Source organism: Cervus elaphus, chromosome 12, assembly GCF_910594005.1.
Source record: "Cervus elaphus chromosome 12, mCerEla1.1, whole genome shotgun sequence".
NCBI lineage: Eukaryota > Metazoa > Chordata > Mammalia > Artiodactyla > Cervidae > Cervus > Cervus elaphus.
In genome coordinates this window covers 81,556,602-81,580,498 of record NC_057826.1, presented here as the reverse complement: position 1 = coordinate 81,580,498, position 23,897 = coordinate 81,556,602, and the positions used below count along the sequence as shown (strand labels likewise).

At 46.3% G+C, this 23,897-nt stretch overlaps 2 protein-coding genes and 1 non-coding gene across 13 annotated transcripts in view; 2 read left to right on the top strand and 1 right to left on the bottom strand.

Annotated features, from left to right (window-relative positions):
- Window positions 1–1,487: 1,487 nt before the first annotated feature.
- Window positions 1,488–7,155, top strand: NR2E3 (nuclear receptor subfamily 2 group E member 3). The gene is made up of 8 exons (XM_043920954.1): window positions 1,488–1,624; window positions 2,160–2,286; window positions 2,478–2,581; window positions 2,673–2,921; window positions 3,027–3,202; window positions 4,058–4,304; window positions 4,543–4,648; window positions 6,815–7,155. The coding sequence occupies exons 1-8, from the start codon at window positions 1,531–1,533 to the stop codon at window positions 6,945–6,947; spliced, it is 1,236 nt and encodes a 411-aa protein (XP_043776889.1). The 5' UTR covers window positions 1,488–1,530; the 3' UTR covers window positions 6,948–7,155.
- A 13,425-nt stretch (window positions 7,156–20,580) lies between these two features.
- Window positions 20,581–23,897, bottom strand: part of MYO9A (myosin IXA) — a 238,126-nt gene continuing 234,809 nt past the window's right edge. For all 11 annotated transcript variants that reach the window (XM_043919707.1, XM_043919713.1, XM_043919708.1 and 8 more), the window contains one exon: window positions 20,581–23,404. In XM_043919707.1, the coding sequence (XP_043775642.1) occupies window positions 22,941–23,404 (464 nt within the window). In that variant the 3' untranslated portion in view covers window positions 20,581–22,940. The remainder of the gene's footprint in view (window positions 23,405–23,897) is intronic.
- LOC122706043 lies at window positions 23,755–23,897 on the top strand. The gene has a single exon (XR_006344297.1).

Below are 23,897 nucleotides of genomic sequence, written 5' to 3'. Positions count from 1 at the left end.
CTAAGGCTAGGCCAACCCCTGCCGCAGATGCACCCAGAGGTGAGCCCAGCTCTGCTGAGGACGCATGTCAGACCCAGACCGACAGGGGGCTTTCTGCTCTGGCCTGGGCCTGGGGGTGGGGTGGGGGCAGAGGAGCAGGAGAGGAAAGGCTCTTTGCTGAGGTTGCTCTAGGATCTCAACAACCCTGAGAAGCAATAATAATAACAGCCGCATCGTTTATTGCTGTTCTTGTTAAGTCTCTCAGTCGTGTGTGAGTCTCTGAGACTCCATGGACTACAGATCATCAGACTCCTCTGTCCATGGGATTTCCCAGGCAAGAATACTGGAGTGGGTAGCCATTTCTTTCTCCAAGGGAATGTTCCCGACCCAGGGATTGCACCCGCATCTCCTGCATTGGCAGGATTCCTTACCCCTAAGCCGCCATGAAAGCCCCCTATCATTTATTATGCTCCTACTAAGAACCAGGCCCCAGAACACTTGGAGAATCATCTTAATTAGCTTCCCCAGCTGTTCTACGAGGCAGGTACTCTTGTCACCCCTTTTTCCAGGAGACTGAAGCTCAGACAGGTTAAATCATTGCTCAGGGAGGCTTGGCTGGCTGTGAAGAGCAGGGATTTGAACTTGGATCTATCTTGGCTGTCTCCACCCTCCGTCCAGGGGCCATCCCCCACCTCAGAACCACCCCTGGGCTCGAGCTGGGAAGGCTGAGTCTGGGGAAGGTGAAGGACCCACTGACCTGGGACTGTGAGGGCAAGTCAGGGTAGGCAGGTGCAGGGGCTGTGTCCTTGCCCCCTCCAGTCTTGCAGGAGACCCTCCACATTGGGCCCAGTGCCTACTGCCTGCAGGCTGGCCTCAGACCCTACATCTAACCCATTTCTACCTGTGATGGGAGTTGTAGGGGCATCCTGGGGCTGCTAGCCCTCCAGGGGTGCCCAGACCCTCAAATTCTGGGCCCTAAGCAGTCTCTTATCAAGGGATTAGGTGAGAAGCACTGGAGCAGAAGGCTGGATTTATCCAGGACCAGCAGTGACCACCTGTGTGTGGAGCTACACACACCTGTCCCCAGACCCTCTTGTCCTGGGGTAAGTGGAGTCCACACCTCCCGTAACAATTGGAACAGCTTGGGCGCACAGAACTCGAGGAACCCAGAGACACTGGGCAGCTGGGAGCTGGTGCAGCGGCAGCAGGACTGACTGGCTCCCAGGGGCACCTTGGTAATGCTGCAGGTGTGGCCGATTGATCCCCTGTGGAGACAGTAAAGATTAAGAGGATCATAAGCTGTGTCCAGCACTGCCCTGGGAGAAATCTCCCCGAGCCAGAGCTGCTGCTGTGACGGGAAGTTGGGGCAGCTCCTGAGTTTAGACAGAGGGGACAGGCGGCAGGAGCACAGAGAGGAGAGGCAAGGGGGAGAGAAAGAGACAGAGTTTCCGAGAGGGAGGCAGGGGCTGGGTCCAGCTCAGAAATCCTGAGGCTTCCCTTAGGCAGGCAGAGGCTGCCCTGGGACCTGCCAGGACCAGGCCGACAGCGCCCATGAGCTCCAACGTGGCTGCAGCGGTGCCGGCGGCCGTGTCCACCTCCAGGAAGGAGTCTCCAGGCAGGTGGGGCCTGGGGGAGGAGCCGACAGGTATGGTTTTTCTCAAGGTAGATGTAGACACTTGGGGAGTGGAGTGTGGGTCACAGGTTTGCAGGGACCATGATAGGAGCCAGAGCAACTCAGGCCAAGCCCCCAGGGCTATAGGCAAGTGTAAGGGAACCTGTCAGGAAACCCAGAATCCCAGAAACGTGGGGGTCAGAGAGTATAGCTGATCAGATGGGAGAAGAAAGGAGAGAGGAGGGCCCTCAAAGGTCGGGAGCAGAGATCCCGAGTGGCGGTGTCAAGAATGAGCTTGTGCGTGATGGAGCCTGAGCCCACCTGCAGAGAAAGGGACCGGGAAGTGGAGCAGAGAGTGAAACTTGTTGAGAATTGGCCATGGAGAAGCGGGGAGGGGGTGTGACAAGGGACACGTTTTCCAGCTGGGAGAGACAACGGGTGTGCCTGAATGTGGGTGGACAGGAACCTGAGGATGGTGAGGGAAGGAGGGTGGAGGGGTCCCTGAGGAAGGGGAAGTGGCGTGTGACGGGCCCAGCGCAGCCCCCACCCAGCCCTGGCTTGCCCTCAGGTGTGGGCCCCTCGCTCCAGTGCCGCGTGTGTGGGGACAGCAGCAGCGGGAAGCACTACGGCATCTACGCATGCAACGGCTGCAGCGGCTTCTTCAAAAGGAGCGTGAGGCGAAGGCTCATTTACAGGTGAGAGAGGGGGCACCCCACCCCAGAGGAGTCCCCCCTCATCTAAAGGAGCCCCGCCGGCCACTGGATGTTCCTGGGAGGGAGGGAATGGAGGATGCTCAGGGGAGAAGGGCTGCAGCCAAGGTGTCTGAAACCCACGGCCCAGAGCCCGGGCAGGACCCTGACTCCCTGGGGCTCCTCTCCACCCACAGGTGCCAGGTGGGGGCAGGGATGTGCCCGGTGGACAAGGCCCACCGCAACCAGTGCCAGGCCTGCCGGCTGAAGAAGTGCTTGCAGGCGGGCATGAACCAGGACGGTGAGTCAAGAACCCCATCCCGGAGAGGCGTGGCAGAAGAGACAGGGGGTGCATGACCCCTGGGGTCTCCTGACCCTTCCCACTTCCCCAGCCGTGCAGAATGAGCGCCAGCCGCGGAGCACAGCCCAGGTCCGAATGGACAGCGTGGAGTCAGAAACGGAGCCCCGGCTGGAGCCCCTGGCGACCCCCCCGGCCCTCGGAGGGCCCAGCTCTCGGGGCCCCACACCTGTGTCTGCAGCCAGAGTCCTGGGACCCCGGGCCCTCACACCTCCGGGGCACCACCACTTCATGGCCAGCCTGATAACGGCCGAAACCTGCACTAAGCTGGAGCCCGAGGATGGTAAGCAGGCTGACGGCTGAGCTCCAGGTCCCACACCTAGGCCCCTGAAAAGCCACTTCTGCCTGCCTCGGAACAGGGGCTGAGGCAAAACCTCTCCTCCGACAGCCGACGAGAATATCGATGTCACTGGCAATGACCCCGAGTTCCCCTCGTCCCCATACTCCTCCTCCTCCCCGTGTGCCCTGGACAGCATCCATGAGACGTCGGCTCGCCTGCTCTTCATGGCCGTCAAGTGGGCCAAGAACCTGCCGGTGTTCTCCAACCTGCCCTTCCGGGATCAGGTATACTCGTCAGGGGGCTTGCAAGTCAGCCAGGCTGGGGGCGCACACCTCCTTGTGTAGGTGATGATTGGAAGGGCACGCAGCTTGGGGATGGTGAAGGCTGGAGACACCCGTGCCTCGGAGTCAGCGATGGTCATGGGCACATATCTCTGGGATGTGGCAGTTGGGGTCGTCACCTAGGGGACACTGATGGCCAGGGACGCACAGGGACCAGACATTAGAAGGCAGTGTCTATGCCCCTCTGGGTCTTCTTTCCTCCTAGGCAAACCCTCAGGGCCTAGAGATGCTCTGTCTCTCTGCGTCACAGGCTGATCTGCACACTGTGAGCAGCATCAGTGGGCAAATCTGGGCTCCCTTGGAACACAAATGCCTCTGACTTCTGGGCTTGAGTTTCAGCCCAGCCTCTTCACCCCTCTGGGCTTCTCACGAGCAAGGGACCTGTCAGGACATCCAGGAGGAGAGGCATGCTGAGAGTGTCAGTCCTTAGCCGGTGGTTTGGATGAAGCAGCTCAGAAGCGACTGAGTCTGCTGAGTATGGTCAACTTGGGATGCCGGTGGCGAGTGTCCCTGAGCTGCCCAGCTTCTCACGGTTCCAGGATTTGCCTGTGCTCCACCTCTACCTTTCAATGGAGCCCAGAGAGTGTCTTCGAGCTGAGGCACCTGGGCTGGATGGTGTCAAGTCCCAGAGCTCCGGGCCCCTGGCTGATGTCAAGGAGAGGTCAGAATGTTCTGGGTACCTGGGACCAGCCCCTCCTGTCCTAAGACAGCTGAGAACGTGGCAGAGGTTCCAGGCTGAGCCAGAGGAGCTGTGTATTGGTCATCACACTTGCCCTCACCCCGACTCTCTGGGCACAGGTGATCCTGCTGGAAGAGGCATGGAGTGAACTCTTCCTCCTTGGAGCCATCCAGTGGTCTCTGCCTCTGGACAATTGCCCGCTGCTGGCCCTGCCCGAGGCCTCTGCTGGCGGCAGCTCTCAGGGCCGGCTGGTGCTGGCCAGTGCGGAGACTCGAATCCTGCAGGAAACCATTTCACGGTTCCGGGCACTTGCGGTGGACCCCACGGAGTTCGCCTGCATGAAGGCCCTGGTCCTCTTCAAACCAGGTCTCTGTCCAAGTCTTAGAGGAGAGCGGGTGGGGATGAAGGCAGGGAGTTTTGGTGACTTCCTTCTGCCTCTCACTTTCCCTCCATCACCCCTCATAGACCTGAATGTGTGTAGACTTCTTCCCTGCGAGCAGGAGGGGAGGGCTGCAGGGCTGGGCTCCCCCATCCTAGGCCCTGGCTGATGGTGAGGCGGGTGTGGAGCCTGGGAGGGAAGCTCACAGCTGCTGCTTCTTTCCAGAAACGCGCGGCCTGAAGGATCCTGAGCATGTGGAGGCCTTGCAGGACCAGTCTCAGGTGATGCTCAGCCAACACAGCAAGGCCCACCACCCCAGCCAGCCTGTGAGGTGACCTGAGCACCTGCCTCCCTGCCCATCTGTCCCTTCAGCTCTCTACCCCCCTGCCCACCTTTCTGCTACTGTCTCAGGGCTGCACTCATTAGATGGGACAGGGATCTCAGTACAACCAGCACATGGCTGACACCTACTGTGTGCCGGGCACAGCACCAGGCCCGGGAGTCGGGACCGAAAAGCTTAAGGCAAACTCACTGCTTCCAGGGGATGCCCGGCGCAGTGGCCATGCTGAAGTTGAGGGCCAGCCCCGCGGGTACTGAGGGCTGCGTGCATCTGAGGGAGACAGAGACCCACTGGGAGGCAGATCGCAAAGCACTGCTGAGAGGGATTTGTGGAGGCAGTGCCGGTATTGAGGAAGGAGAAGCTCTACAAGGAGAGAAATGATCATTTACAGAGGGAGAGTATTAAGTGTTAGTCACTCAGTCGTGTCCGACTCTTTGTGACTCCATGGACTGTAGCTCACCAGGCTTCTCTGTCCATGACTGAAGTGGGTACCTAATCCCTTCTCCAGGGGATCTTCTCAACCCAGGGATCAAACCTCGGCCTCCTGCATTGCAGACAGATTCTTTACCGTCTAAGCCACCAGGGAAGCCCACAAAGGGAGAGGGAAAGAAGCAAATATACATATATTCTTAGGTCAGAAACCAGTTTGGAAGGCAAAGCTGATTGCCACCAGGGAGAGGGTAGGGGTCTAAACCAGCACGGCTCTCTGGCACCAGCCTGCTCAGGACTGTGAAGGGCAGCCAGAGGCCAAATCTGGTTTGGCAGGCAGAGAGGAGCCACTACAGATCATTGAGCAGGACAATGTTTTCCACAGAGCTGGGCTTCACACAGAGGCGTGATGGTGAGTACAGAGCAGCCAACAGGATGACCCTGCTGTCATCCAGGGAGTCCTTGAAGGTCTGTTTGTGGGAATGGAAAGGCAGTGACAGATGTGGGAGTCTCTGGGAGTTGGGATGGCTCAGAGCTGGTATTTGAGTGGATAAGGAACAAGGGAAGAGGAGCTCTTTGGGGAAAGAGGTAGAAGACACAAAAAGGAAAGTCGGGAGGAAGAGTTTTCAGGGAACATGAAGAGATCTGTTGCAGGTGCAGATAGGGATGCACTAGCGTAAGCCACAGGCATGGATCCTAGCCCGGCCCTGGCTGTGTTTGGAGGACAATGGCTACTGGCTGAGACTGGGGCTGTGGGGATGGTGGGACAGGAGCCAGTGCTCTGGGACTGTCCGGCTCGCCCCAGCACCAGCAGAAGCATGATGGGGGTATACGACGGCTCAGTGCCACCCACTTGGCTCTCACAAGAGAAGCAGACCTTGGTACCGCAAAGCAATTTCAGTAGGTCATTGGGAGGTAAGGGAGGCTTCCCACAGACCTCCTGGTGGAAGCTGAACCTGGAGCTGTCCCACTTGGATGTGGCCTCCCTGACCCTGGGCAATGACCCCGGCTGTTAGACCTCCCACCCAAGGAAGGTCAGCATAATGCCCCCATCTGCCTCTCAGGACTTCACCATCTAGCTTCTCTGCGCTGGGAACCCTTGCCTTGGCAAATGGTTCTCATTTAAAAACTATAATGACTTTTTTTTCTGGATGAGTATATCAAACCACAAAAATTTTTGATTTCAGAACATTTTCACTAATGGTTACTCTTATCATCCTAGGTGGCTTACAGAGAATTTATATCCTTGTTTCTCCCCACACCATGTGGCTTGTGGGGATCTTAGTTCCCCAACCATGGATCAAACCCAGGCCCCATGAGTGAAAGCCCTGAATCTTAATCACTGGACTACCAGGGAATTTCCAGGAATTTATTTTCTTATTCAAATATATGTGGTATTAATGATCATGTGATTATAATAATTATATGATTATTAATAATATATTCACATAATATTAATATAAATAGCTTCTTACTTTATAATTTTTACACATCATAAACAATATTTTTTCACTATTTTCATCACACTCCTTAACTAAACACTGGAGGAAGGTCACAGTGGGTCCGGGATAAGTGAATGGGGCCTTTCCTCGAACTTCCTCCTTACTTGCCCTGGGCACCTCTTATCTCTCTTCTCCATCCCCTCTGCCTCTCCTGGAATGGTGCTGTGCCCAGGACTCAAGCTCTGAAGCTGATAATCACACTGATGGTGTCTTCTCTCCTGTCCAGGTTTGGGAAATTGCTCCTGCTCCTCCCGTCTTTGAGGTTTATCACTTCTGAACGTGTTGAGCTCCTCTTTTTCCGCAAGACCATAGGGAATACTCCAATGGAGAAGCTCCTTTGTGACATGTTCAAAAACTAGTTGAAGTAGAAATAAAATGAGTGCAACCACTTTGGGAAATAATCTACTGAAGCTAAAAATCTGGCTACACTTTGATTCGGCAATTGCACTCATGGATATGTGTACCTGTCAGAAATGTCCACCAAAAGAATGTTTGAAGCAGCGTTTTTCATAATAGCCCCAAACTGTACAACGACAGTAGCATGGACTAATAAATTGTGGTACATACATATTTATTCATGTCTGACTGTTTGAGACCCCATGAACTGTAGCCCACCAGGCTCATCTGTCCATGGAATTCTCCAGGCAAGGATACTGGAGTGGGTAGCCATCCCCTTCTCCAGGGAATCTTCCCAACCCAGGGATTAAACCCGCATCTCCTGCATTGCAGGCAAATTCTTTACCATCTGTGCCACCAGGGAAGCCTTATAAAACAGCAATAAAAAGGAGTGAACCATCAATATTGTGTGACAACATGGATCTATTTCAGACACAAACAAAACCATCCAGGCACCAGTTCTGATTATATAAAGTTTAAGAACAGGCAAGACTAAGTAATGGTTGTAGAAGTTAGAATAGAGGTTACCTTTGGGTGGGGGGGCGGGTTGATTGGTAAGGGGCCCAAGGTATGCTAAAAATGTTCTTCATTTTGATCAGGGTGGTGGTTTTGCAAACTTATTCACTCATTAAAAATTAATTGCACCATGCACTTAAGATTTTTGCACTTTATTGTTAGACCTAAAAAAAAAAAAGTGAAAAAACAAAAACAGGACAATAAATGTGGCCAAGGTTCTCCCTTTGAGGACACTGATGGTGTGAACACAGGATTGAGTTCCATCCATCTGGTTGCCACTCTGAGTCAGAGTCCAGGTGCCACGAATTCAAATCCAGTGAAAGATCTCCTGGAGGATTCAGCAACCCAGCTTCTCTCCAGATGGCATCCCAGCACCCTACAGCTTCTCCCCATCTTTCTCTTCCCCATCCTTCATCACCTCCCTGAAAATAAAGGTGAGCACCGTGCAACTCAACATTGCAGCCACAGGCACTCTTTTTGGAGGGGACTCTCCATCACTTCTTAATTCCTTATGGAAAGATGAAGTTCAGACAAACCTCTTCCTTTTCAAAGGCAGGTCCAGAAGACCTAGGAAAAAAGTACTTTTTTTCCCATTTATTTTTATTAGTTGGAGGCTAATTACTTTACAATATTGTAGTGGTTTTTGCCATACATTGACATGAATCTGCCATGGATTTACATGTGTTCCCCATCCTGAACCCCCCTCCCACCTCCCTCCCCATCCTATCCCTCTGGGTCTTCCCAGTGCAGCAGCCCCAAGCACTTGTCTCATGCATCCAACCTGGACTGGCGGTCTGTTTCACACTTGATAATATACATGTTTCAATGCTATTCTCTCAGATCATCCCACCCTCGCCTTCTCCCATAGAGTCCAAAAGTCTGTTCTATACATCTGTGTCTCTTTTTCTGTCTTGCATATAGGGTTATCCTTACCATCTTTCTAAATTCTGTATATATGTGTTAGTATACTGTATTGGTGTTTATCTTTCTGGCTTACTTCACTCTGTAAAATGGGCTCCAGTTTCATCCATTTCATTAGAACTGATTCAAATGTATTCTTTTTAATGGCTGAGTAATATTCCATGGTGTATAGGTACCACAGTTTTCTTATCCATTCATCTGCTGATGGGCATCTAGGTTGCTTCCATGTCCTGGCTATTATAAACAGTGCTGCGATGAACATTGGGGTACACATTCGGTGTGTATGCCCAGAAGTGGGATTGCTGGGTCATATGGCAGTTTTATTTCCAGTTTTTAAAGGAATCTCCACACTGTTCTCCATAGTGGCTGTACTAGTTTGCATTTCCACCAACAGCGTAATAGGGTTCCCTTTTCTCCACACCCTCTCCAGCATTTATTGCTTGTAGACTTTTGGATAGCAGCCATCCTGACTGGCGTAATGGTATGTCATTGTGGTTTTGATTTGCATTTCTCTGATAGTGAGTGATGTTGAGCATCTTTTCATGTGTTTGTTAGCCATCTGTATGTCTTCTTTGGAGAAATGTCTGTTTAGTTCTTTGGCCCATTTTTTGACTGGGTCATTTATTTTTATGGAATTGAGCTTCAGGAGTTGCTTGTATATTTTTGAGATTAATCCTTTGTCTTTTGCTTTGTTTGCTATTATTTTCTCCCATTCTGAAGGCTGTCTTTTCATCTTGCTTATAGTTTCCTTTGTTGTGCAAAAGCTTTAAATTCATTAGGTCCCATTTGTTTATTTTTGCTTTTATTTCCAATATTCTGGGAGGTGGGTCATAGAGGATCTTGCTGTGATTTATGTTGGAGAGTGTTTTGCCTATGTTCTCCTCTAGGAGTTTTATTGTTTCTGGTCTTACATTTAGATCTTTAATCCATTTTGAGTTTATTTTTGTGTATGGTGTTAGAAAGTGTTCTAGTTTTATTCTTTTACAAGTGTTGACCAGTTTTCCCAGCACCACTTGTTAAAGAGGTTGTCTTTTTTCCATTGTATATTCTTGCCTTCTTTGTAGAAGATAAGGTGTCCATAGGTTCGTGGATTTATCTCTGGGCTTTCTATTCTGTTCCATTGATCTATATTTCTGTCTTTGTGCCAGTACCATACTGTCTTGATGACTGTGGCTTTGTAGTATAGTCTGAAGTCAGGCAGGTTGATTCCTCCAGTTCCATTCTTCTTTCTCAAGATTGCTTTGGCTATTCGAGGTTTTTTTGTTTTTCCATACAAATTGTGAAATTATTTGTTTTAGTTCTGTGAAGAATACCATTGGTAGCTTGATAGGGATTGCATTGAATCTATAGATTGCTTTGGGTAGAATAGCCATTTTGACAATATTGATTCTTCCAATCCATGAACACGGTATATTTCTCATCTATTTGTGTCCTATTTGATTTCTTTCATCAGTGTTTTATAGTTTTCTATATATAGGTCTTTTGTTTCTTTAGGTAGATATACTCCTAAGTATTTTATTCTTATTGTTGCAATGGTGAATGGTATTGTTTTCTTAATTTCTCTGTTTTCTCATTGTTAGTGTATAGGAATGCAAGGGATTTCTGTGTGTTAATTTTATATCCTGCAACTTTACTATATTCATTGATTAGCTCTAGTAATTTTCTGGTAGAGTCTTTAGGGTTTTCTATGTAGAGGATCATGTCATCTGCAAACAGTGAGAGTTTTACTTCTTCTTTTCCTATCTGGATTCCTTTTATTTCTTTTTCCGCTCTGATTGATGTGGCCAAAACTTCCAAAACTATGTTGAATAGTGGTGGTGAGAGTGGGCACCCTTATCTTGTTCCTGACTTTAGGGGAAATGCTTTCGATTTTTCACCATTGAGGATAATGTTTGCTGTGGGTTTGTCATATATAGCTTTTATTATGTTGAGGCATGTTCCTTCTATTCCTGCTTTCTGGAGAGTTTTTATCATAAATGGATGTTGAATTTTGTTAAAGGTTTTTTCTGCATCTATTGAGATAATCATATGGTTTTTATCTTTCAATTTGTTAACGTGGTGTATTACATTGATTGATTTGCGGATATTAAAGAATCCTTGAATTCCTGGGATAAAGCCCACTTGGTCATGATGTATGATCTTTTTAATATGTTGTTGGATTCTGTTTGATAGAATTTTGTTAAGGATTTTTGCATCTATGTTCATCAGTGATATTGGCCTGTAGTTTTCTTTTTTTGTGGTATGTTTGTCTGGTTTTGGTATTAGGGTGATGGTGGCTTCATAGAATGAGTTTGGAAGTTTACCTTCTGCAATTTTCTGGAAGAGTTTCAGTAAGATAGGTGTTAGCTCTTCTCTAAATTTTTGGTAGAATTCAGCTGTGAAGCCATCTGGTCCTGGGCTTTTGTTTGCTGGAAGATTTCTGATTACAGTTTCGATTTCCATGCTTGTGATGGGTCTGTTAAGATCTTCTATTTCTTCCTGGTTCAGTTTTGGAAAATTATACTTTTCTAAGAGTTTGTCCATTTCTTCCAAGTTGTCCATTTTATTGGCATAGAGCTGCTGGTAGTAGTCTCTTATGATCCTTTGTATTTCAGTGTTGTCTGTCGTGATCTCTTCATTTTCATTTCTAATTTTGATTTGGTTCTTCTCCCTTTGTTTCTTAATGAGTCTGGCTAACGTTTGTCAATTTTGTTTATCTTTTCAAAAAACCAGCTTTTAGCTTTGTTGATTTTTTCTATGGTCTCTTTTTGTTTCTTTTGCATTTATTTCTGCCCTAATTTTTAAGATTTCTTTCTTTCTACTAACCCTGGGGTTCTTCATTTCTTCCTTCTCTAGTTGCTTTAGGTGTAGAGTTAGGTTATTTATTTGACTTTTTTCTTGTTTCTTGAGGTAAGCCTGTATTGCTATGAACCTTCCCCTTAGCACTGCTTTTACAGTGTCCCATAGGTTTAGGGTTGTTGTGTTTTCATTTTCGTTCCTATGCATGCTTTGATTTCTTTTTTGCTTTCTTCTATGATTTGTTGGTTATTCAGAAGCATGTTTTTTAGCCTCCATATGTTTGAATTTTTAATTTTTTTTCCTGTAATTGAGAACTAATTACTGCATTGTGGTCAGAAAAGATGACTGGAATGATTTCAATTTTTTTAAATTTACCAAGGCTAGATTTATGGCCCAGGATGTGATCTATTCTGGAGAAGGTTCCGTGTGCACTTGAGAAAAAGGTGAAATTGATTGTTTTGGGATGAAATGTCCTATAGATATCAATTAGGTCCAGCTGGTTCATTGTGTCATTTAAAGTTTGTGTTCCCTTGTTAATTTTCTGTTTAGTTGATCTATCCATAGGTGTGAGTGGGGTATTAAAGTCTCCCACTATTATTGCATTATTGTTAATTTCCCCTTTCATACTCATTAGCATTTGCCTTACATATTGCAGTGCTCCTATGTTGGGTGCATATATATTTATAATTGTTATATCTTCTTCTTGGATTGATCCATTGATCATTATGTAGTGTCCTTCTTTGTCTCTTTTCACAGCCTTTATTTTAAAGTCTATTTTATCTGATATGAGTATTGCGACTCCTGCTTTCTTTTGGTCTCTGTTTATGTGAAATATTTTTTTCCAGCCTTTCACTTTCAGTCTGTATGTGTCCCTAGGTTTGAGGTGGGTCTCTTGTAGACAGCATATATAGGGGTCTTGTTTTTGTATCCATTCAGCCAGTCTTTGTCTTTTGGTTGAGGCATTCAACCCATTTACATTTAAGGTAATTATTGATAAGTATGATCCTATTGCTATTTACTTTCTTGTTTTGGGTTCAAATTTATAAACTTTTCTGTGTTTTCTGTCTAGACAAGATCCTTTAGCATTTGTTGAAGAGCTGGTTTGGTGGTGCTGAATTCTCTGAGCTTTTGCTTGTCTGTAAAGCTTTTGATTTCTCCTTCATATTTGAATGAGATCCTTGCTGGGTACAATAATCTGGGTTGTAGGTTTTTCTCTTTGATCACTTTAAGTATGGCCTGCCATTCCCTTCTGGCTTGAAGAGTTTCTATTGAAAGATCAGCTGTTATCCTTATGGGAATCCCCTGGTGAGTTATTTGTTGTTTTTCCCTTGCTGCTTTTAATACTTGTTCTTTGTGTTTGACCTTTGTCAATTTGATTAATATGTGTCTTGGGGTGTTTCGCCTTGGGTTTATCCTGTTTGGAACTCTCTGGGTTTCTTGGACTTGGGTGGCTATTTCCTTCCCCATTTTAGGGAAGTTTTCAACTATTATCTCCTCAAGTATTTTCTCAAGGCCTTTCTTTTTGTTTTCTTCTGGGACTCCTATGATTCGAATGTTGGGGCATTTAACATTGTCCCAGAGGTATCTGAGGTTGTCCTCATTTCTTTTCATTCTTTTTTTTTCCTCTGTGCTTCATTTATTTCCACCATTCTATCTTCCACCTCATTTATCCTATCTTCTGCCTCATTTATTCTACTGTTGGTTCTCTCCAGAGTGCTTTTGATATCAGTTATTGCATTATTCATTATTGACTCTATTTTATTTCTTCTAGGTCCTTGTTAAACTTTTCTTGCATCTTCTCAATCCTTGTCTCCAGACTATTTATCTGTAACTACATTTTGTTTCCAAGATTTTGGATCATTTTTACTATCATTTTTCTGAATTCTTTTTCAGGTAGACTCCCTATCTCCTCCTCTTTGGTTTGGTTTGGTTTGGTTTGGTTTATTTGGGCTTTTATCATGCTCCTTTACCTGCTGAATATTTCTCTGCCTTTTCATCTTGTTTAGGTTGCTGTGTTTGGGGTGGCCTTTTTGTATGCTGGAAGTTTGTGGTTCCTCTTCATTGTGGAGGTTCCTCCCTGTGGGTAGGGTTGGACGAGTGGCTTGTCAAGGTTTCCTGGTTAGGGAAGCTTGAGTCTGTGTTCTGGTGGGTGGAGCTGGATCTCCTCTCTGGTGTGCAATGAAGTGTCCAGCAGTGAGTTTTGAGGGTCCTATGGGTTTGGTGTGACTTTTGGCCACCTGTATTTTTGTGCTCAGGGTTATGTTCCTGCGTTGCTGGAGAACTAGTTTGGTATGTCTTGCTCTGAAACTTGTTGGCTCTTGGGTGGAGCTTGGTTTCAGTGTAGGTACAGAGGTTTTTGGATGAGCTCTTGTTGATTAATGTTCCCTGGAGTCAGGAGTTTTCTGGTGTTCTCAAGTTCTGGACTTAAGCCTCCTGCCTCTGGCTTCCAGACTTATTCTTACAGTAGCCTCAAGACTTCTCCATCCATACAGCACCGATGATAAAACATCTAGGTTAATGGTGAAAAGATTCTCCACAGTGGGGGACACCCAGAGAGGGTCACAGAGTTACAAGGAGAAGAGAAGAGGGAGGAAGGAGATAGAGGTGACCAGGAGGAGAAGAGGGGGAATCAAAAGGGGGGAGAGTAATCTAGTCAGTAATCAATTCCCTATTTGCTCTCCACAGTCTGGAACACTCAGAGAAGTTCACGGAGTTCCATAGAGAAGAGAAGAGGGAGGAAGGAGATAGAGGTGACCAGGAGGAGAGGAGGGGGAGTCAAAAGGAGAGAGACCAATCTAGCCAGTAATCAGTTCCCTAAGTGTTCTCCACAGCCCAGAATACCCAAAGAGATTCAGAGTTAAGTACAGAAGAGAAGGGGGAGGGAGGAGATAGAGGTGATCTGGGGGAGAAAAAGCAGAGTCAAAAGGGGAGAGAGCAATCAAGCCAGTAATCACACTCCTAAGTAAAAATGGGTACTGAAGATTGGATTCTTAAAGGTACAGAAATGATAACAAATACCAAAAAGCAAAGATTAAAAATCTAGAGTAGAGGTTAGACTCTCAAAAATACAATATTAAAAAAAAATTGCAAACGTTATTTTAAAAATATATGAAGTTTGCTTTAAAAACAGGGTCTTTTTTTTTTTTTTGCAAGGTAATAGTAGGTTTCAAAAATGAAAATTAAAGGACTAATAAAGAACTTAAAAAATTTTTAAATTAAAAAATGATAATAGTCAAATATATCTAGGAATTTCTCTGGAGCTCTTGGGGGCAGTATGGGGTCATCTCAGTTTCAGATAGTTCCTTGAAACAGCTTATACTTCTCAAGGTCTATAGGTCTATATACTATAGGTCCCTTCCAATGTAGCCAATGCTAACTACAGGGTTTTAATCTGTTGCACCTGTCACTTCCAAAGCAGTTCCCTCTTTGTTTATTTTGGCTTCCTCTGTTTGCAAGTCTCTTCAGTATCTTACTTCTGCCCTGACACAAGGGGGCGAAGGTGGTCATTTAGTTAGGCTCACTCATTCAATTGTGCTGCAGGGAGGGAGGAACATTGGAAACAAATGTCACTGGCGTGTGTGGGGAGTGCTCGCAGTGGCTGGGCCACACTGGGTTTGCCCCGCTCACAGCATGTGTGCTTTCCCAGTCTACACTGCTCAGGCTCCAGATTGCTCTGCAGGGAAACTGTCTATGGTGGGCCCTGGGTTGCGTGCACTTCCCAGGGCTAAGCCGCTCAGGTTCGGGTTCTCGGGTACGCCACAAAGACACAGACTCAGTCGGGCCTGCGTTTTGTGCCCTTCCCAGGTCCGACCAGCTCAGGGACCAGGTGCTTGGTGAGCGCACACTCCCCAGGTGGGTGGTGCGTCTTATCACCTCCCCCGTCCCAGCCACTCGGTTTCCTGGGTGCACAGTGGGAGCACCATCTCAGGTGTGCCGTGTGTCTCTTCTGGGGCGCTGGTCTCTGGCTGCGACCCTCCTGGTGGATGTCAACCGTCCAGGATCCCAGGAAGACTTGGTTAGCAACTGGGAGCCTGCTCGCAGTTTGGTAGAGGATGTCGTCTCTGGGGCCGAGTTTGCCCCTTGCCTTCCGGCTCTGGCTGTCGCCCACCTGTCTCCGTGCCTCCAGTGAAGGATGGGCCAGTCCGCGGTTGGCTAGCTCTCCTCTGGTATTTGCTCAGTCCTTTGTTCTGTGAGCGGCCCAGCAGTGGCTTAGGTTAGAGCTTTTCACCGCTAAGTTTTCTGTTTTGTTTTTTTTTTCTCTCTCTCTCTGGCTATCCCATGGTTTGGGTTGCTATCTCACGTTAGCTCCCTCAGATTGCCCTCAGGGTATTCAAGCCTGGTGCTTTACCCTAAGCAATGCAGCCCCTGCTTCCCTGTTCAGCTCCCGCTTGCTGGTGGTGGACACCAGTGTTTGGGCTACTTCTCCACTGGGAGTTGCAGTTAGGCATGTAATCTGTGGGTTTTATTTATTTTCTCCTCCTGGTTATGTTGCCCTCTGAGATTCCAAAACTCCCTACAGACTCGCCGGTAAGAGGGTTTCCTGGTGTTTGGAAACTTCTCTTTTATGACTCCCTCCCCGGGTCAGGTCTCCGTTCCTAACTCTTTTGTCTCTCTTTTTCTCTTTTTATATTTTGTCCTACCTCCTTTAGAAGAAAATGGGCTGTCTTTCTGGGTGCCTGGTGTCCTCTGCCAGTGTTCAAAAGTTGTTTTGTGGTATTTGCTCAGCGTTCAAATGATCTTTCATTGAATCTGTGGGGGAGAAAGGCGTCTCCCGTCCTATTCCCCCACCATCTTAGGACCGCCCCCGATCTTAGTTTTCTGAATGTTGAGTTTTAAGCCAACTTTTTCACTCTCTTCTTTCACTTTCATCAAGAGGCTCTTTAGTTCTTCTTTGCTTCCTGCCCTAAGTGTGGTGTTGTAGATAAACTTAATTATCTGCAGCCAACCCAGCATCCACCCCCTCACCCCGCCCCATGGCCCTTCTTAAGGTCTTATCATCATTGCAAAGATGCCAGTCAGTTCATCTGTCAGGATCCCCTTCCCCTATGGTTTGTTAGTAGAAGACAGGCACTCACGTGAGACTTGTAAAGGAAATGAGAAGCCATTAATCTCTGGACGCAGTCACAGCCAAATGTGTGGGAAGACAATTTCACAGCAACCTTCCTGAGAGTTGCAGGAGCTTTAAAAGATTCAGAACTGCTGGCTTTCTTGACCTTCAGTGGGAGCTTTCTCTGACCTGCTTCCCCACTTCTTCCAATGTTTACATTAAGCCCCTAATTCCTATCTCAAGTCCTTCGCATCTAAAATACACTGAGCGGCTTCTGTAATCCTAATACAGCTCTCAGTTGATCCTAGGATTTACTCAACCTTTTGCTGTAAATTGGCCCTACTGAAACTCAGATGGGTAACAGCTCTACCCCAAAGTCTTTAGGGCCAGTGCTAGGGGAGGGTATACTACGAAAACTCTTTTCTGCCCTCGGTGCCAGAAACGTCTTTGGCTATGAAGCACACAGAGGTAGGCTTGTGTGGGCCTATCTGGGCCTTTCTTTTCAACTGCAGTTTTCAGATTTGTGAGACACTCTACTTCTACCTTTAAGGGAGTATTTAGATGTAGGAAGGGCAGAGAAAGACTCACAAGTTGCCAAGAAGCAACCATTCAGATTAATAAAAACTGACAGTGGGACCCAGATATTGTGGATGACTAGTCTCCATCTGGTGGACACCACTGGTTTTCCTCACTAGGATGCAAACTCCATAGGGTGCAAGGGCTTTGGTCACCAGTATACCCCAACCAACCAGAGTGCTCAGTCAACACTTGTCAAATGAGGGATAAATGGCCCCACAGAACTGGGAAGTGACATGCTTGTTGGAGTCTATGCCTCACAAGATCCAATAGATGTTACAGGTGTCTCATCCATGTTCATGGTTATGTCCCTGGCTCTAAGATGCTGTACTGTTATCCAATTTAGGAGAAAGAACAATTATTTAACAAGCAAAAGCTCTGATCTGTGTCTCCTTACAACTTTCTGCTCTTTCTTCATAATTGGAAAGGTCTGTTGTAGATTTAGTTATCACAAGGGGAACTTTCAAAAATGGCATTACTATGTTTTATTTAGCCAATTGCTGCTGCTGCTGCTAAGTCGCTTCAGTCGTGTCTGACTCTGTGTGACCCCATAGACGGCAGCCCACCAGGCTCCGCTGTCCCTGGGATAATCCAGGCAAGAACACTGGAGTGCGTTGCCATTTCCTTCTCCAATGCATAAAAGCAAAAGTGAAGTCACTCAGTCGTATCCGCCTCTTCGCGACCCCATGGACTGCAGCCTACCAGGCTCTTCCGTCCATGGGATTTTCCAGGCACGAGTACTGGAGTGGGTTGCCGTTGCCTTCTCCAATTTAGCCAACTGAGGAAACCTTAAACAATCCACTACTCTTATTATGTTATCATGTAGACAATGCAAACTGTAGATGTAAACAATGTAAAAAAAAATGGAAAGGATGATCTCAGAATTTTTAAGTGGAATAAATTTGACATTAGGGATAAATTGATCACAATTTTTTTTTTTTTTTCAATTTCACTTCAGATTTGGTTTGGTATTTGAGAACCCCTGATCACATTCAACTCTCTCATCCAAATTGTAAGTGTGGGCACCTTTTGTTAGGTGCTGAGGATCGAAGAGTCAGAAGATAGGTTCCCGTCTTGCCTTGGGAAGCTAACGTCAGTTTTTTGATGTCACAAACACTGGCCGCTATTGAGAACACAAGACATCTAAGCCAGTTCGACGGGGAACAGGAAATTTCCAAGTAGAAATGCCTTTTACACTATGACCTCAGAGTCAGTAGGAGTTACCCAGAGAAAACCTGGGGGAGGGAACACATTCCAGACTGAAGACAAATGACCTTGCCCAAGTCATGCAAGTGCAGGGGCAGAACAAAAAAGGACACACCAGGGCCCTTTACTAGCAGCTATGCCTTTTTGCTGAAGATCCTCAATGTAGATTTATTTTCTTCCCTGCACCCCATCTCTAAATTGATTAAATGAAGTCTTGACAACTTAGCATTTATGGAAAACTGACAACTTGAAATCTCACCTCCACTTGAGCTAAATTAAGTTTCCAATAATTACCATCTCTGTATTTTATCAATTGGGGCTCAGTCCTTTGCTTAAAAAAAAAACAAAACACGAGAACTTTATCAAAAATCATTGCTATTCCTTGGGTTCAGGCTGGAGTGAGTTGGGGTGGGAGCCAGGATGGTCAGAAAACAAACCACACGTATTGCTGCTTCTGGAAGCTTTGTTCTTTAATGGTCCATGGAGTGACCTGTCCGTCAAGCTGCTCCTGTGTAGCCATACAGTGTGTATTTTGAGTGGCACAAACTGCACTTTATACAACTGATGGCCCCAGCCCCACCCCCTGCCAAAAAAAAAAAAAAAAAGGAAATTACAAAGTGCCTGTTGATTGCATCAGGAATGTAATCAGTTCTGTGGGTGAGACAAATCATTCTTTGTATAGAATTATTCTATTAAACAGTAAAATGATATTATATTTCACAGGCTATGTCCTTTTACAATAGATAGTCTCTTATAAATTTACACTCAGTATATTTATATAAATTACTTTAAATTCATTAATATAATACTTATCTGTAGTCCACACCTTTCCCTTAGTAAATACAATTACTTGGTTCCAAAGGTGCAACTTTTACATGACCTAAGAGGGATGATAAATAGGCATTCAGTATGGATGGAAAGCAAGGTGATGGACCCCTCAGTGGGGCTTTTTTGACAACAGTTTCAACTAAGAGACCAACAAGCCCTAATAGATCCACCTCCGTAGTCACTATTTTGCCCTTTACCACCAGATAAGACGTGGGAGCAGTTCCAGAGAAAAGTGGGTAAACAGTATTTTAGGGGCATAGAAAGATAGCAAAGTGAAAGTGTTAGTCACTCAGTCGTGTCTGACTCTTTGCGACCTCATGGACTGTACCCTCTGTCCGTAGAATTCTCCAGGCAACAATACTGGAGTGAGCTGCCATTCCCTTCTCCAGGGCATCTTCCCAACCCAGGGATCGAACCCAGGTTTCCCACATTGCAGGCAGATTGTTTACCATGTGATCCATCAGGGAAGCCCTGAGAAAGACTCCCACAGCCACCAAGGAACTTTACTACCAAGGCTAACATGGTATTGGGGGACAGTGCCAACTGTCACAGAATTATGGGGAGCTGTCCCACAATTATGGGTAGACAAACATATCTGTCAGCACCGAATGATGCTGTGTTGGTCCACACAGAATGACCAAGAGCGGGTAAAATGAGAGAGAAGAGAATAAGGAAAGCCAGCTGGAGTGTTTCCTTCTTAAAATTCTCTGAGCTTTGAACACATCCTGAGAATATTTTCTTCTCTCTTGTTCACCAAAGTGCTTGTGAAAGGTACACATTCCTCAGTTAAGAGTTTAAACAAGAAAAATGTGGCCCACAGGCACTGAAGTGGGCCTGCAGAACCTTGCTGGAGCTCCTATTTTCTGCATGCTTCTGGGATCCTCCATCTTTGACAGTGAAAACAACCCTACTGTGATGGAAGACAGAAGTCTCCACTAACTCCCATGACAAGGGAGGGCGCTTATATCGCATCCTCTGAATTCAGGTCCCTCTGCCTCCACAAGGCTCATACTGGGCTGTTATCTTCTTTGTGTTCACAGAAATCCAGAGTGGCACAATAATTAAAATGGCAGGAAGTACACAGTGCATTACAAATGAAGCAAGTCACCTTCCTGAATCCTTTCTGTATTTACTTCATTTTGTGTATACACACTTTGACCCTACAATTATACTTTTCTGCTTCCATTACATTTTCCATGATAAGGGATATGTTGGCTTTCATGGGGAGAATTAAAACTCCAGGCTGTATCTGGGGCTGAGAAGGTGTGGTAAGAAGAGAATGCTCTGCATTTTAGAGTATGGGCTCCAAATCAGGGGCTGCCTCTGTGCTGCCACACATGGGATTCCTTTGAGGCATTTGAGATCAAAGAAAATGAGCAAAGGAGAAGCAAATAGAAAGCACACATTTGACACATACAGATGTTAAATATCTTAATTATAAGTGATTGTAATGCAGCATTGGCTTGTGGTAATGTAACATGAACCACAGAGATAACTGGTTAAGATGAGAGGAGAGGAGAGACAGCACTTGGTTCCGACAGCTGTTAAGTGTTATGGCTTCATCTTTTTCAGGCCAACAATGCCCATTATTCTAGAGAACAGCAGCATGCTTTCCTTCAAAGGGAGGGTCCCGCCTTTGCTCTCCATTCTTAGCATTCCATGCATCTCCCTTTCCCCACCCCTCCATTCTGACAGCTTGTTAAATGACTAGAAATCCACAAATCTAGCAACTGAAAAACAAATATTTATTTAATGTTATCCAAATTCAGGTTTTAGGTCCCTGAGAAAAAATTATAAAGTCTCTTAACATCCATCACCTGGTTCCTATAAAGTGACCTATATGAGTAGTTTATTTATTTATTTTTTTTAACTGCCAAAAACTTATTTTGCAAAACAGCAACAAAACAAAAACTCCATAAAGATTTAGAAGGGAGACCGTATGCCAAGATGTGTTTCCCAGGCCATTCCTCTAAGCCAAAGAAAACTACTCAACAGGGGTAATCGCTTTTTTTTTTTTTTTTTGTAATGTCCTGGAACAAGTGGAAAGGAGTACTCAACACTGGCTGAAAACCACCTTCCCAAGAATAATGGGAGAGACTGTGCCTGGCACAGGGACTGGGGTACCCATGCAGACACAACCATGCTGAGGGGCTGGGTTCTGCTCTAGGAGATTCTCTGAAATTCAGATTTTAACAGACTTTATTTACCTTTATTACTCCTCAAGGCAGCATGAACAAGGTGGCAGATGTTTGCAGGCTATAAAATCAAACATGTTTAGTTACTAACCATCATCATTCTGGAAACTGACAAAGACTCCTTTTCCCGAGGTCATTTCTGAACCCCACCAGGGAGAGGAAAGCCGCCTGCTTCCTGGAGCTGCCACTCGGGATGATATTTGTGTCTGGCCTCTGGGGCTCGACAGCAGCCACAAGAGGCAGTGGCATGAGGGTCACTGTTGTGTAACAGGAGAGACTCTGCCTTATTAATGAAAGTCCTCAGGTTTCTATAACTTCATCTCAAAGAAGTATGAAAAGGAAGAATAACCAAAATTCAGGTTACAGATGGTAAAGGCTCTTTTTTAGAACAGTGCATGTGGCAGTTAGACAAGATGCATTTAGTAACTTTAAAAAAGAAACATTTTCACATATTTATCTTAAACAGGGCATCATGTTTCATTTCCCATATATTATAAATAGCAAAAACAGACTTCTAATCCCACAAACACTAAGAAGCTTAAAATGCTTTTATAACTCAGGTCATGGAGACACCCAGTGGTGAGGAAAATGGTTTGACTTTTCCCTCAACCCAGGGATATCTGGCTCTCACCACCACATCCAATGGCCCTTAATCTGTGGGAAGAAATTCTATGGGGAGGAAGGAAGCATAAAGTTAAAAAGAAATATGCACACTATACATATATATATTTACAGTAAACTTCAATAACCAGAATATTAACAAAAATAGCTTCAAGTAGTCCTTGATTTTTTAAAATCTATTTAATACTGATGGTCTGAGGAAAAAAGATAAAAGCTAGATGGGTCATATTAAAAACTTTTCTTTTTTTCTTTTTTGGCAGCTTTCTGTAACGTTTACTCATGCAGTGCTATGTGTGACTGCCTGGGGAGAAGTGATTAAGTGGTCACATCATTTGTGTGAGCTCATGGTGGAAATCCACCAGCAGATAAACAGGTTCATATATGGTCTTCAGTTTAATCTATACAAAGAGAAAGGCCTAGATAAATTAGAATGAAACCCTCCTGTTTAGGGATCACCATGTCTCTGGGACATTTAAAAAATATTAGAGGAACCTGATTCTAGGATAAGGGGATATAAGAACAGTATGGCTATTGAAACTTCGGCCCATGCAATCCATTTGGCAGGAACTAACCAGGGGTTAAACCAGCATTGATTATTATGACATCAAACATCGTTGAAAAACAAAACAGGTCTTCTCTTCTTCATTGGATAACCACAGAGGTCTCAAACATGCTCTGATGGCTTGATGGAGACAACTGCTTTTTTTTAACTTTCCCCAGAATATAACATGGAGTGTTTCTCAAAAATCTTAAAATAGAGGGCTTAGGCTTTTTGCTTACAAATCCTTGGAAGAAAATTATATTCTATACCAGCTCCTAATGATCCCAAAATAAACCCAAAGGATTTTGCTTTCATGGTTAAGAAAGGTTTATATGTTTTCTTCAAATGTTAGAAATCAGTGGGTCCCTCTAGCCCGCAATGTCCCCCCAGTTCCACGCTCACCTCTGGGAAGGGAAAAAGGGAGGGAGAGGCAACACAAAGACCTCCTCAGCTGACCCAAACCCCAAGGCCCTGGGCGCTCTGTTCAGCGAAACCTCCAGTCGGATAGAGCAGCCAAGGCACAGCTGGCACCATCCCTGGCAGGCTTCAAAGACGACTTTCCGCTTAGGCAGGAGGCCCGCCCGGGACGCAGCACACAAGGTCTTGGTTGTACGCTCGGGCAAGAGGCAGGACCACAATCAGGGTGGGTACTGTGGACCAGGTGATGAAGCCCCGAGATGAGGTGTGTTCACCACTCTGTAGCCATAAGGGACACACATCTGCCAGTTCAGACCATAAACTCATTATTCCCAAAGAGAGCGAGCTGTTGGGCCGAGCTGCAGTCTGGGTCCACAGTTTTCCTGCGGCCAGACACAACTATCCCCTCTGGGGTCTCTTTGGTTTTCTGAGGTGAGTTTTTCACATTCTTTAATTTTTGTTTTCCCTTTTCAGGGTTGAAGGTTCCTCTGCTGATGAACTGAGGCTTGTCTTCTAGGGATTTGGTCTGGCCGGATTGCCCTTCCATCCCGAGGGCCTCACCAGCTGAGGAAGCTCGGTAGAAAGGAGATTTGGAATAAATCTGAAATCGTCTTCTGGTCCCATGAGAAGATGCAGTGCCAGATGAACATAAAGAAGAGACTGAAGAGTCCACTGAATCCAGTGAGTCTTGCTGCTTTTTGAGCTGCTTCCGCAACTTGCTTGAAGGTTCAGACTTGCCAGCTGCCTTCGCAGAGATAAGGGCTAAGCTTCTCTCTAATGCAAGAAAGAGACCAAAGTTGTAAATGACAGTTCTCTCTGAAGCAAATCATTGTGTGATGAAGAGGTGTCACTGCTCACATGTGAAAGTGGGTGGGCTAAGATCTGGAAGGTCCAGGGTGACCTGCTTTGGGCACAGTCACAATTTAAGAAGAGTTCATCACCCATCTCTACACCATCCATATCGTTTCAGAATCAACCCTGAGGAAGCTGGAGTGGGACCACGCCATTAGAAGAGGCCTACAAACATCCCCATCATTTAAAACACTGCCAGAGATCCTGGCGCGCGAAGCGGGGCAGGGAGGTTTGCAGGGTTGGGTGTAGCGAGTGGCGTAGGGGACAGGGCGCCCCCGGGTCCACGATGCAGCCCCCGGATGAGGCCGCAGTATTTTCCTTATATGATCGGGCCCCATGGCTGGCGGCGCCACCGGCCCGGAGCCTGAGAGGATTATGAAAACGTGTCAGGCGAAATAGGGCCAGGGACCCGGGG